At 61.3% G+C, this 12821-nt stretch overlaps 3 protein-coding genes across 10 annotated transcripts in view; all 3 read right to left on the bottom strand.

Annotated features, from left to right (window-relative positions):
- Positions 1-565: 565 nt before the first annotated feature.
- On the bottom strand, positions 566-4560 carry JOSD2 (Josephin domain containing 2). 5 transcript variants are annotated; one of them, XM_059382460.1, is made up of 5 exons: positions 4262-4560; positions 3560-3722; positions 1920-2045; positions 950-1144; positions 566-841 (listed from the first exon to the last, which is right to left on the bottom strand). In XM_059382460.1, the coding sequence occupies exons 2-5, from the start codon at positions 3703-3705 to the stop codon at positions 742-744; spliced, it is 567 nt and encodes a 188-aa protein (XP_059238443.1). In that variant the 5' UTR covers positions 3706-3722; positions 4262-4560; the 3' UTR covers positions 566-741. The 5 variants fall into 5 exon arrangements, with proteins under 5 accessions (XP_059238443.1, XP_059238444.1, XP_059238441.1 ...); XM_059382461.1 differs by having other exon boundaries at positions 3560-3719; positions 4304-4559; XM_059382458.1 differs by having other exon boundaries at positions 4304-4387.
- Positions 4561-4808: 248 nt separating this feature from the next.
- Positions 4809-7808, bottom strand: ASPDH (aspartate dehydrogenase domain containing). Of its 3 annotated transcripts, none has more exons than XM_059382453.1 (7): positions 7787-7808; positions 6918-7137; positions 6105-6189; positions 5863-6012; positions 5560-5780; positions 5336-5490; positions 4809-4973 (listed from the first exon to the last, which is right to left on the bottom strand). In XM_059382453.1, the coding sequence occupies exons 1-7, from the start codon at positions 7791-7793 to the stop codon at positions 4930-4932; spliced, it is 882 nt and encodes a 293-aa protein (XP_059238436.1). In that variant the 5' UTR covers positions 7794-7808; the 3' UTR covers positions 4809-4929. The 3 variants fall into 3 exon arrangements, with proteins under 3 accessions (XP_059238436.1, XP_059238437.1, XP_059238439.1); XM_059382454.1 differs by lacking the exon at positions 7787-7808 and adding an exon at positions 6433-6577 and having other exon boundaries at positions 6918-7066; XM_059382456.1 differs by lacking the exon at positions 5336-5490.
- A 1479-nt stretch (positions 7809-9287) lies between these two features.
- LRRC4B (leucine rich repeat containing 4B) overlaps positions 9288-12821 on the bottom strand; it is a 37689-nt gene continuing 34155 nt past the window's right edge. The window contains exon 3 of one of the 2 annotated variants that reach the window (XM_059382452.1): positions 9288-11739. In XM_059382452.1, coding sequence (XP_059238435.1) covers positions 9892-11739 — 1848 coding nt within the window. In that variant the 3' untranslated portion in view covers positions 9288-9891. The remainder of the gene's footprint in view (positions 11740-12821) is intronic. The other variant, XM_059382451.1, reaches the window with a different exon arrangement.

Here is a 12821-nt window from a genome sequence, read left to right as displayed (position 1 = left end):
CTCCACTTCCCCGCTCTGGCCCCTTCTCATCTCCAAAGCTGTCCACCACATAGCATCTCTGACCCGCTTCCTTCACCAGGTCTCTTTTGGCTTCTCCTCTCCTGCCTCCTCCGCCGTCAGGACTGCAGGCCCGCCCGGATAACGCGGGGTTGTTTTCCTGTCTTAAGGTCAGTGGGTTAGCAACCTTCGTTCCCCTCTGCCAGGTAGCCGAACACGGGGATAGCGGCGTGGCCCCCTCTTGGAGCCACTGATGGAGAAGAACTGAGACTCCAGGAAGAAACTTGCTTTCTCCTCAGCACTTAGCCCACTGAACACTCTAGATTGTGCCTATCGGCTCCTGGTCTCTCCGCTGACCCACAAGAGCAGGGATTTGTGCTGTTTCCAGCTGTGCCCCGACGAGGAAACGGAGGCCGAGAAAGGTGGGTGACTCACCCGAGCTGGTGAAGCGGGAAGGTGGAGGAGCATTTGGGCTCCCGCGCTCCCCACAATGCCTGCGTGGCTACCAGCCTCTCTGCTCCGCGGGAGCCCCAGAGGGAAAGGGTCCCCCAGGCAGATGCAGGCCAGGTTGGGAGCAAACGAGCAGATTTATTGAGGCAGCAGTGGCGTTGAGCAGGGGTATGGGAGAGGGGTTGGGGCTTCTGCGGGGTCCAGGAGGAGCAGGGCCTAGTCCTTCCCCGGCACTCGGGCCAGCCGTGGACACACAGGGACTGCCCAGGCAGCCTGGTTCCCTCCTCTGCGGGGTCAGTCTGTCTGCAGCCAGCAGCCCTTTTCCTCCACCTCCTTGGTCACCACCAACAGCACCTCGCACAGGCCCTGAGCCAGCGCGGCTGCCAGGAAGGCCCTGGGCAGAGAAATGAAGAGACTGAGGCCCAGGAGCCTGGGTGTTGCCTCCAGGGGAAGGGGGGTGTCCTAGCGCCCTGCCCCAGCCCCAGAGTCACCTCACCCTCACCTGACACCGTCCTCGTCCCCCAGGACCTCGGGCGCCCGCAGCTTAGAGTCCAGGTTGTAGTAGACGCCATCCACCTGGCGGAGGGCCACCCAGTGCCGCCGGCGTAGGGGCAGGGACAGCAGCCCCAGAGACATGGGTGATGGCAAGTTCAGGATCAGTCCCAGCACCTGGGGCAGGGCCAGCTGGGACAGGGGCCTGTGTGGGAAGAGTGCAGACCCTGCCGTCAGGGTCCTGGGCTCACCCGCTGGCTCAAGGGTACTACTGAGCTTGTGGGACCCCAGCTGCCGTGGCAGCAGTGGCCCTCCGAGCCTGCCCAAGGATGCTCCTCCCTCAGTGCAACCTTTGTCTCCTTCCACTCACCCGATCATGCGTGCACCCAAACCTCCCAGCCATCTAGTGACCACTCCTGACGAACTACCCATCTGTCATCCACCCAAACATCATCCACCTACTGACGCAACTGACCAGCCAGCCAGCCACCAACTCAGCAACTTACCCACCATCCTCCAGTCCTCAACCACTCTTTACCAATCCATCCGTCTGTCCAACCATCTAACTACCCAACCACCTGTTCACTGTCCTGTCACTGTCTACCCAACCACCTGTTCACTGTCTACCAATTATCCATCCTTTATTCATTCACCCAACCCATCAGCCAACCACCACCTACTCAACACATCCAACTACCAATTTACTGTCCATTTCATCACCAGATGACCATCTGTCTTTGTCATCCACCCCTCGGCCCATCCTGTTGTCCATCCAGTCACCCACTCTTCTTTCCACCATCTCCCAACCCATTGGTCTACCATCCACCCATCATTCAGCCATGCCTACCATCCACCCATCGACCCCTTCTTTCTCGCCTCCTGTCCACCCATCCCTCTCCTGCTTTGTCCCACATGGGTGCTGTCATGCTGTATCCACTGTCCCAGGCTTAGCACACATGACACAGTGCTTGGGGTCCCACCTCCTTCTATCCCACCACACGGTAGCCAGGCCCAGCCCTTGCAGGGCGGCCATGATCACGTTGACGTCATAGTTGCCGGTGCCCAGGAGGCTGCGATGGGGATTCAGCCGGGAGTCTGGGGCCAACCTGGTTGGGGGATAGTCAGAGCTTGAGTTGGGGGCCCCTGAAAAGGTTGCACCCTCCCCACAGAGCAGGAGAGGCCCAGGGTCCTTGAATCACCCAGTCTTTGGACTCTTTCCTTTGTTCAACCCGATGGCTTATCAGCCCCAAGCCTGATTCCTTCTGTCCCCACCTCTCTCTGCTCTGTCCTGGAGCCACATTTCCCAGCTCAGACCTTGTCTTCGTCCCTCATCTTCAGACCCTTCAGACCCTCATCTGGCCTCCAGCCTCCAATCTCAGGGGCTCTTTTCACACCCAACACTGACCCTGCATTTCCCCTGCTCCCAGCCTTCCCTGGTTCCCTGTCGCCCCAGGATAAAGTCTCAGCCCCTCAGCCCCTCGGAGGCTAGGCCTCCTAGCCTCAGTTCCACCCCAGCCACCTGTCCTGTGCTCCTGCCTCCCCACCTCTCTCCTGCAGCTATCCTCAAGCTCCGGAGGCCCGCCCTGCCACCACTTGTCTCTGGATCCTGCCTTCTCCAAACAGTGGCACCTTTGTTCTTTCTCCAGGCCCTTGGTGGGCAGGGCAGGGGGAGGAGTTGGAGAGGAAAAGTCTGTGTATTATTTTCCTGTGTATCTGTCTGCCTGGCCTCCTTCAGGGGAGGGTTCCTACTGGGCTCATCTCTGGGTCTCCAGCATAGCCTCGGTGTAAAAGAGTTGATGGACCACTGCTGTGAATGCCAGAGATGAATAAATTCTGTAATAATCGATCTGAGGGGCTGGGACTTTGCTTGAGGATGCCAGGGGTCCACGAGAGGGCTGTAAGCAAGAATGGAGAAGACACGGTCATCTCTGGGTGTAGCATCATGTGGGTGGTTACTGACAGGAGGAAGGATCCAGGAGATGACAGGCTTGGGCTAGAGCTGGGGCTGTGGGGACGGAGAGGAGGAGACAAGGGAGAGCAGGAATAAAGAAGTGATGTTTGAAATCTTGCATAGTGAGAAGAAACATTCCAGGCTGCCAAGAGAAGGAAGCTGTTCCAGACAGGAAGAATAGCTCATGCAAAGGCCCAGAAGCATCATAGCAGGGCTCACTCAGGGACTGGGGAGAACTGTGGTTTGGGGGTGCAGTGAGACATGATGCTGAAGAGGAAGACGGGGACCAGAGCATGCAGGGCCTTGGATATTAGGCTGCAGGACCTGGGGCTTCTCCCAGGGCTGCTGGGGAGCCACGGGAGGGCTGTGAGCAGTGGAGGGCAGGCTCCGCGCTGGGGCTATGCAGAGCTTATACTGATGGAGAAAACCGAGAAGCTGAGAGGCTAGAGGGGATGTGGGGATGAGGGTCCAGATAAGGGAAGATGAGGCCTGAGCCGGGGCTGTGGCTGTGGCAAAGGGCAGGTGTGAGAGGCCACATCTCCATCTCTGGGTCCCAGGGTTCCCCAGGCAGGTCATGAGGCAGCTCTGTCGCTGCCTCGCTGTGAGACCTAGTTGGTGGTTCTGCCCACGAGCCCCGCTTCTCCAGGGGTTAGGATGGGTGACAGTCACCTCTTGCAGATCTCATCGGCAGCCTCCTGGCTAAAGAGCTGCTGCTGCAGGACGTTGTTGAGGGCGTGGACGGCACACAGCTCCAGGCGTTGCCGTTCGTGATAAACGGAAGGCGCGTTCGGCTGTGCTCCTGGGGCCTGGGACATGCCGTCCTCGGCTCCTGCTTGGGGGTGACGGAAGAAGGTACTCGGCTTGGGATCTGGAAGCCCAACCTGCCAGCAGGCCCTGGGGGCACTGCCATTGAGGTGGGGGCTCAGGGCAGCCCGAGGGGACACTGGGTCACTGAGCCTGCTCCCTAGGCGCTCTCCTGGCAGTGGGGTACCTCCATCCCTTACTGCTAGTTTTGAAAAGGCTCTCCTCACCTAGCAACAGAGAATCCCCCTATCCCTAAGTGAAAGGGTCCCTATGGTGGTCACCTAGCAACCCCCCCTCCCCTGTCTCTAGGTAACAGGCTCCCTCTCTGGTTACCTAGCAACAGAGGACCCTCTCCTCTCCCTAACTAGGTAACAAGCCTCTCTGGTTATTTAGCAAGAGAAATGCTCCTCCCCTGTTTCTAGGTAACGGGGTCTCCTCTGGTCGCCTAGCAACAGAAGACTCCCCTCCCCTATCACAAACAACAGGGTTCTCAGCTCCTGTAACTCAGCAACAGGGCCCCCTCCCCGGACGGACACCAAGGAACAGAGCCCTTTCCCCGACCCGTACCCCAACCGCGGCGCTCCCCCGTTGCCTGGCAACGCCCCTCACCCCGCCTGCCTCTCTGCTCCCCGAGACCAGGGGCTCCCGCATCCCCCTGGGCGGCGGCTGTGGGTTCCGAGTGCGGAGCAGGCAGCACCGCGCTGACTGGCCAGGCCGGAAGCACACAGTTCCCGGCGGCCCCCGCGTGCCGGACTACGTCTTCCGGCAGCCCCCGCGAGGGCCCGCTGCTCCGTACAGAACTTCCGGGCGGCTTGGCTCTGAAGTACACTGTCGCCCCGAGAACTCGAAACTGCAGTTCCGCCGCTGCGGTGAATCCCGGAAATATGCCCTACGGCGGCCCTCCCCCACGGCCCCTCTCCGCCTTCCCGCGCGGCCACGCCCCCTCGTGCTCAGAGGATTCTGGGAAATGTAGTGGATAGGCTCTCGCGATAACTTCCGGGAGTGTTGCTCCCTCGTGTGTTGTGCTCTTCCTCTGTGGTGGCACCAAGCCGGGTGTGAAGTCGCAGCGTGACGTCACAGAAGGAAAGCAAGGGACGAGAGACATCAGGCCATGCAGGGAGAAGAGCCTCCAATATTTACTGAGACAGCAGGGAGGTTGGGGGTAACCGAGGCCAGGGCGGTGGTGGGGGGACGTAAATGGGACGAAGGTGTCCGCTAGGGAAAGAGGCGGCTTCTCAGCAGAGATGGATCCCCGGCCTGGAGGGGAGCTGGCAGCAGCCTGCAGGGGAGATACAGGGAGTGAAATGCTGGGTCCGAGAGATGAGAGACAGACGCATGATGGGAGGGACAGACCACGGTGGGGGTGGAGGAAGACAGAGAAGGACTGAGACCCGGAGGGGGACCGAGACACACAGTGAGAGAGGTTATAGGCTCCCAGCGAGAGGAGGATACAGAAACTTAGGGAAAGGAGCCTTGGACAGAGATAGATCTATCAAGATTCAGAAACGTGGAGTAGAAGGTGAAGGAGACATAGAAATAAAGATCAATCAACTGAGACAGAAACAGAACTGCAGAGCCAGACAGCCCGAGACCCAAGCTCTGCAGAGCATGGGGCCCAGGGCTTGGGGAGAGGGGCCGCACCCAGGAGGCTGCGCCAGAAGGTGATAACAGTGGCAGAGCCCGTGACAGCGCCGGGCTCAGCAGGATTCTCTCTGTGGATGTGCACAGCAAACCTTCGCCCTGTGGGGCCTGGGGGTCCACTCAGCTCCACGTCCACCACGTGCATGTCTGTGAGGCTGGGGCAAGCAGGGTGGTCAGTCTGGCTGGCCCAGCCCCAGCACCAACCCCCACAAGCATTTGCTTACCTGAGATCTGCCACAAGCACCCCAACCACTCCGTCAAAGCCCAGGCTGGGGGCAGCCAGTGCAGCAGCCGCCATGGTGTTGGAGTTGCGGGGGGCAAAGGGGCAGAGTCCACGGATGGGGCCTTCATAGAGCACAGTGCGACACCCAGTGCTGGGTACTGCAGCCAGTGGTCCCTCTAGCCGTAAGCCATCGGGGTGCGTGGCCATGGTGACACGAAGACTCTGGAAGTGACAGCCAGGGTGACAGGACCAGGGGTCTCTGTAGGCCCGCTCTGGTTCGACTGGGAGCCCAGTGGGCCCTCACCTGGAGGCCCCCAGCTGCATCCAATCTGGTGATGTCCTCAGTGCCCCACAGGGCCCCCCGGGCCACAAACACAGCGTGGTTCCAGTGGTGCGAGGCCTCCAGGAGTTGGTGCTCTGTGGCCTGGTCAGCCAGGGCTGAAGGGGATCCCACCTGGGGTGGATGAAGGTGGGGAGGGTCTGAGGTCAGGGGACGAACCCCACTGTAGGGTGGGGTGGAGCTGAGGCAGGCTGGGCAGGGCTTACCAGGAGATTGGCACAGCGCAGGATTTGTGCTCCAGATTCTTGAATTATTTTTGGATGGGCCACTTCCACCACAAGGTCAGGGTGCCTGGGAGAGGGGAGAGATGGGGGAGGGCCTCGGAGAGGTATTGGACTTCCCCTCCTCCAATTCCCTCAGTGTCTCTAGAGGCCCGTCATTCTTCACCCTGGCCTAAGAGGGGAAGCAGGATGGCTTGTTCTGTTTCACAGTTGGCCCAGAGAGGGTAAGAGACTTGCCAGAGGTCACAGTGCCTAAGGGAGGTCGGAACAGGAGCTTCAGGGAGTCTAAGTCTTTCATGGTGAGATCACTGACCTCTCCCCAAGAGCAGCGAGGTTCTGGAGCTGCAGGGAAGGGGGCACACTCCCTTTCATTCGCCCTGGGTCACGATTCCAGACAAAAACAAGTTCTAGGCCCAGTTCTGGTCCCTGAATCAGCAGGTGAGAAACAAGGGACTGGCCTGGGGAGAGGGAGGTTCAATGAGAGAGGGACAGGGACCACAGGGAGGGGGACAGGGACCACAGGGAGGGGGAAAGACCTAGAGGGAGGAGGTTAGTGACCAGAGGGAGGGGGACAGAGACCCAGAGGGAGGGGACAGGGACCCAGGAGGAGGGTGGCAGGGACCCAGAGGGAGGGGGCGATGGGGCCCGTGGTGGGAAGTGGATGGTGCTCAGGCAGACACAGAAGCAGAGCCAGGTGCAGATGAAGACATACATGAAGGTGTGTTTGTAAGGGCAAAGGGCTTTGGGGGGGTTCAGGACGGGACCTGCAGAAGAGGCCCCAGAGGGTCAGTGACTCACCAAGGCGGCCGTAGCCCACCACTCCTACCCTCCTTGGGACCCGGTCGAGAGCCATGCCCTTGAATCTGGTGGTCTGCGTGAGGCCTGAGCTTGGTCAGCGGCTCGCTGCTCCCTCCCCTCGAGGACTGGGCAGTGGCTGATCTTTGGACATTTGACCCTTGATCCTCTCCAGAACCTTCTCCCTTCCCCACAGTGGCCCAGTGGAGAGGGTGTAGGTTTGCTGGGGTTGGGGGTTGGGGGTGAGGATCCTGGGGCAGTGGAGACAACGACTTGGGGTTCCAGAACCCCACATTGCCCCTACTATACCCAGCCTCTTCCTTCTCTGTTTTCTACCCTCCTCCCTTCCTGCTGATGTGGAAAATTTCCTCTGCAGTCCCCAGCCCCCCTTTCTGGCCAGCCAAGTTGTCATGGAAACTGCATCCTGCTTGGGGTGGGGGTAGAGAGGGTTGAGAGCCAGGGAGAAGGGAAGCTGTTGGGGACTCTGGGCTCCCAGTCTGTCCCTTGCTCCCGAGTTTCCGGTCCCGCCCTCGGGCCTGTAACCCCCCCCCCCACCCCATGTCTTAGCACCTGTGTTTCTTGTCAACATTCCTCCTCCATCTTCTCCTCCTTTGGCTCTGTCCCCGACTCTCTCCCTCCATCCTGTCGCTGTCTCCGGGCCTCTCCCTGGACCTCCAGCCCTCCAGCCCCGCCCTGCCTTCTCTGGGCTGGCTGCCATTCTGTCCCCAGCTGGGCCAGGCCTGCATCTCCTCCCCACCCCAAGTTCCCAGGGAGGCCTGGCCTGGTGGTGCCCCGTCTCCTGCAGGCAGCAGGAGCTGGAGTCTCCTAGCCCGGCTCCTACCTGGTCTCCTTAGTTCACCTTGACTTCTCACCTTTCATCCACTCCTCTCCCAGTCACAACACCGCCAGCACCCCCAATACCACGCTCTTGCTCCCACCAGCGCCCCATCCCCCACCTCCCATTGTCCACGGAGAAGTCTGCGAGACCTGCGAAGGCCCTGAGGTCCCCCAAAATGAGGCCTAGCCAAGGCGCCCTGCAGGTGCCTGGCCTCGGAGATGGCGGAGGCTGCAACGGCAGTGCAGATCCCTGCCCCCAGCCACCACCTGGTACCCGCTGCAGTATTGCCATGGCAACCAGGATCGCACTGAAAGAGGCCTGGAGAGAAAGAGAGCATGAAAGGGAGTGACAGGGCGCTGGGCTCCAAGAGTCCCAGGTCGACAGGCAGGAGCAGAGACCCCAGATGGCCATCACAGAGGTGGGCACTGTCCGGCCCCTGAGGGAAGAAGGTGCTTTAGTAGGAGTCCCAGGTTGGGGAGACAGGACATGTGGGTGCACGCAGCCACCAAAGAGGGCACATAGCACACAGGACCCGGGCCTGCCAAGTGTGGGGGCCCAGCTGAGGGCCCAGCCTTGTGTGTCCATGGGCCACGTCTGTCCCAAGTGGACCCTCTGCGGGCCTCGACAGTGTAAGATGGTAGCCCTGGCGGGGTTGCCTGGCTGACCCCTGGGGTTCGCTCTCACCTGCTGACTCCTGTTCCCTCCCTGGGCGGTGTGTGAGACCCTGAGCTTCTGAGTTACTGCACAGCTCCATCCAGCTCCCTTCCCCCCATAGCTCTGTGTAAGCCCGAAGGCAGAGCAGCTCCCTGGGCCGGCCCGCCTTCCCCCTTTCGGCCTGACTCTCTGGCTCCAGGCAGTGGCTTGGGGTTTGCAGAGGGGATGGACACATCTGGTTTGGCTCTGTTCTGAGTGGAACTGTTTCCCCTAAAAAGATATGCTGAAGTCCTGACCTCCAGGACCCGTGAATGTGACCTAATATGGAAACAGGGTCTTTGCAGATGATAGAATTAAGATGAGCCCCTGCTGGCATTGGGTGGGCCCTAATTCCATTTGCCTGGTGTCCTTATAAAAAAGAGGAAATTTGGACAGAGAGATAGAGCATGGGTGGATGGAAGAGGGGAGACTGGACGGTAGCTGAGCGGGAGGAGGCAGGGAAGGATCTTCCCCACAGGCTCCAGAGGGAGCAGGGCCCTGCCCGCACCTTGATTCTAAGAGCTGCCCAGCCCCAACCTGTGGACCACACTACCCACGCCCCCCCACCCTGGCCCCCGCATGAGTGAGGGTGGGGTGGGGACAAGGGCCTCAGAACATCGGGAGGTGCTGGGTGCCTGAGCCCTGTCTGGGGCTCCTGGGGTCAAGGGTGAGGGGAGAGCCCCCAGAGGAGCTGACACCTGCGACCCTCTGGGCGGGCCTGTGACACTTTGGACTTTTCCATCCTCATTGCACCCCCGTCCGCATTCATGTTTTCTCTGTCCTCCATGCTTTCATGACCCAAAAAGAATTTTTTTTTTTTTTTTACTTTTTCCGTGTTTTTTTTTTTTTAAAGTAATTACAGAGCAGGTAGTCGTTGACGCAAACCTCCCTTCAGTATCAAAAGAGTCTGTGGGCCAGGTGAGGGCTGGGGGTGAAGGGGGCAGGGCAGGGTGTCTGGAGGCTCTGACCGCGCGCGCGTCTGTCTCTTCAGTTTCGAGGGCATAGGGGCGGGAGCGGGGACAGGCGTCAAACTGCAAAAAATGAACCGTAAAAGGAAGGTCGTTGGGGATGAGGGGAAAGGACACCCCCCAAAAAGCTCCGCTCTCCCCCGGAAGGCGGAGGGCCGGGATGGGTCGGTCGAGAGCTCGAGGAGGAAAAGCGGAGGGTTCCAGCCACTTCTCCGGAATCCCGCAGCCCCTCCCTTCGCCTGGGTTGGGAGGGTGCGGCCAGAACCGCTGGGGGCCCGGTTCCCGGAGCCCCACCCTGTCCTCGCGCGGGGGTGAGCCACCTGGGGTCCGAACGCGGGCGGGGCTGCGACCCCTCCTTCCCCGACCTTCCCTGCGAGGTCCGGGCGCCAGCGCGGGGGGGGGGGGCCGGGGCTGCGGGGAGGGTCCTGGTGTGGCCCGAGCCCCGGGGCGGCCCCTCCCACCCCCCCGCCTGGCGGCTTCAGATCTGCGTCTCTTGCACGTTCTCCTTGGAGCCACTCTTGAAGAGCAGAGGTTCGTGGATGGAGTTGAGCCCTGGGGGGCCCTTGCCACCGCAGCCCCCGCCGCTGGGGTTGCCGCTGTAGTGCGCCTTGAAGGCGGCCGCCACGTAGTGGTGGTGGTTGAGGTGGTCTCGCTCCAGGGCGGGCAGGGCCAGGTGGCTGTCCCCGCCGACGCCCCCACCGCCGGCCACGGCGGCGGCGGCGGCCACGGACACGGCCGAGGCGGCAGGCAGCTCGTCCTCCACGTTGATGATCTCCACGGTGCGCGTGGGCCCGTGGTGCTTGTGGAGCTGGTGCTGCTTGCGCAGCTTGTAGAAGGCCACGAGCATCACGGCGGCCATGAACGTGATGGCCACAAAGCAGCCGATGATAATCTTGGTGGTCTTCATGACGTCGTCCAGGTCCTTGAGGGCGTTCTCCGTCACGTCCGTGATGGGCACCGTGAACGCCTTCTCCGTGGGCCGCGAGGAGCGCGGGGCTGGCGCCGTGGTGGATGACGAGGCAGGGCCGGCAGCGTCCCCGGGCCGGCCCCCGCCCCAGACACCGTCCGTCGTGGGCCCCGGCGGCTCCTTCTCCGTCCCCCGCGGCTGCAGGGTCTCCTCTCCCGGCTGCGTCTCCAGGGTCTCCACGGTCACGGTGGTGAAGTAGGTGTAGCCGCCGCTGCCGCCCCCGCCGCCGCCGCCGCCCGGGCCGCCCGGGCCGACCCCACCGCCAGCACCGCCGGCCGCCACGGGGTCCACAGCCGAGACGTTGAGCGTGGCGGAGGCGGTGGTGTTGCCGGCCGAGTTCGTCACCATGCACGTGTACTGGCCCGTGTCCTGCACGGTGACGTTGGTGAAGTTGAGCGTGCCGTCGTGCAGGACGGAGATGCGCACGCGGTAGGAGCCGTGGGTCATGAGGGTGCCGTTGGGCGTCAGCCAGTTGACGGAGGTCATGGAGGTGCCTGTGCGGCACTTGAGCTCGGCTGCCATGCCCTCGGTGACGTTCAGGTCCGTGGGCGGCTCCACGATGACCGGCGCGTAGCAGGTGAAGTGCGACTGGTCCAGCTCGCCGATATAGCGGCCTTTGAGGCCGGCGGGTGCGTGGCAGCGGGCGCAGCACGTCGTGTTGCTGGGCACCGTCTCCTTGAGCCACCAGCTCAGCCAGAGTACGTCGCAGTTGCAATGCCAGGGGTTATGGTTGAGGTGGACGCGCTCCAGGCGGTGCAGGGGTGTGAAGAGGTCGTGGGGCAGCGACATCAGGTTGTTGTGGGACAGGTTGAGCTCCTCCAGCGACTTGAGGTCGTCGAAGGCGTTGCGCTCGATAGTGGCCACCTGGGCGTGCATGAGCCACAGCTTGCGCAGGCTGGTGAGGCCCTGGAAGGAGCCCGGGCGGATCAGGTCCAACCGGTTACCCGACAGCTCCAGCTCCTCCAGGCGCACCAGGGCCGTCAGATTGGGGATGTCCTTGAGGTTGCACATGCCCAGGTTGAGGTAGCGCAGGTTGACCAGGCCCTCAAAGGCCGCCTCCGAGATGTACTCCAGCCGCTTGAGTTCGCCCAGGTCCAGGCGCCGCAGGGACGGCACACGGTTGAAGGCGTAGGAAGGGATGCTCTCGATGGGGTTGTTGCGCAGCCAGAGCTCCCGCAGCTTGGACAGGTACTCGAAGGCCTGCGTGGGCACCGTCGTGAGCCGGTTGTCGAACAGCTCCAGCGTGTTGAGGCTGGGCAGCCCGTTGAAGGCGCCCACCTCGATCTTGCGCACCAGGTTCTTGCTCAGCTGCAGGATCTCCAGGTGCCTCAGGTGCTTGAACGTGTCGGTGCGGATCACCTGCGGTGGGGGAGAGGAGACACCCTCAGCGCGGCCCCTGCCGCGGCTAATCACGTCGGAGTCCCTTGCGCCCAGCACACCACGCCCCCCCCCCCCCCCCCCCCCAAGTGCAGACCCGCCCCCCCCCACCCCGGGGCCTGTAACCCCGAAGACTACCTTGGGAAACCCTTTGTTTCTCCCCGAGGCAGATGCAACACACTTGACGCACGTGATGCACCCCTGGGCGTGCCTCTTCTCGCGTGTTTCCCCCGCGGGAGAGGAGGGCCGTAGTCCTTCTCCGGTTTGCGGAGGGCGCTCACAGACCCTGTGTTCACTGCGGCATTACCAGACGCGACCCGAAGGTCTGTCCACCGCTCAGGGACCCACACTGTGTGAGCGCTCCGGGGAACACTGTGGCAGCCGAGGAGGAAGCAACTGTCCCTACACACGGCCGCTCTCAGCAGCGGGCGTCCTGTCGAGCTAGAGAAGCCTGACATGAAGGCGCACCAGCGGTAGGGTCGTGTCCGTCCCGCGTCTGACCTGTGCTAAGCGGTCATCTTTGAGTGTGGCGGGGTCAGGGGTGGAGGCCAGGCTGGCAAGGGGCACGAGGGAACCTTCTCGGGTGATGGAAAGGTTTTCAGCTGGGGTGGTGGCTGTCTGGATGAGTAAGACTGCCAAAGCTCCCAAACTGTACGGAAAACAGGGGCATTTTGCTATATGTAAATTACACCTCAGGAAAAAAAGATTAAAAACACTCACACCAACAGCTAACAGGCACTGAGCCCCTCTTTGGCACCAGACACCATTCTAAATGCCTTATGGGCAACAGCCCATTTAATCCACCAAACTGCCCTATGAGGTAGGTACTTAATCAATATTTGGGACTATGAAATCCATAAAGCTCCAAAAACCAGAAGATTTTCCCTAACTTTGGCACCAAATGCCATACGGTGGTACAGCCTGATCAGAACTCACGTGAAGCTAATTTAGAGCTTTTTATTGAGCCCACTCATGTGACTGTTAAAACACTTTACTCTAAATAGTCCCACACTTGCTAAGAGGTAGAGGTTGGGGGGGGGTATAAAATATGTGCTGGATGTTAG

This window comes from Mustela nigripes, chromosome 17 (assembly GCF_022355385.1).
Source record: "Mustela nigripes isolate SB6536 chromosome 17, MUSNIG.SB6536, whole genome shotgun sequence".
Taxonomy (NCBI): domain Eukaryota; kingdom Metazoa; phylum Chordata; class Mammalia; order Carnivora; family Mustelidae; genus Mustela; species Mustela nigripes.
Note: the sequence above shows the minus strand (reverse complement) of the source record. Positions and strands in the feature narration are given on the sequence as shown.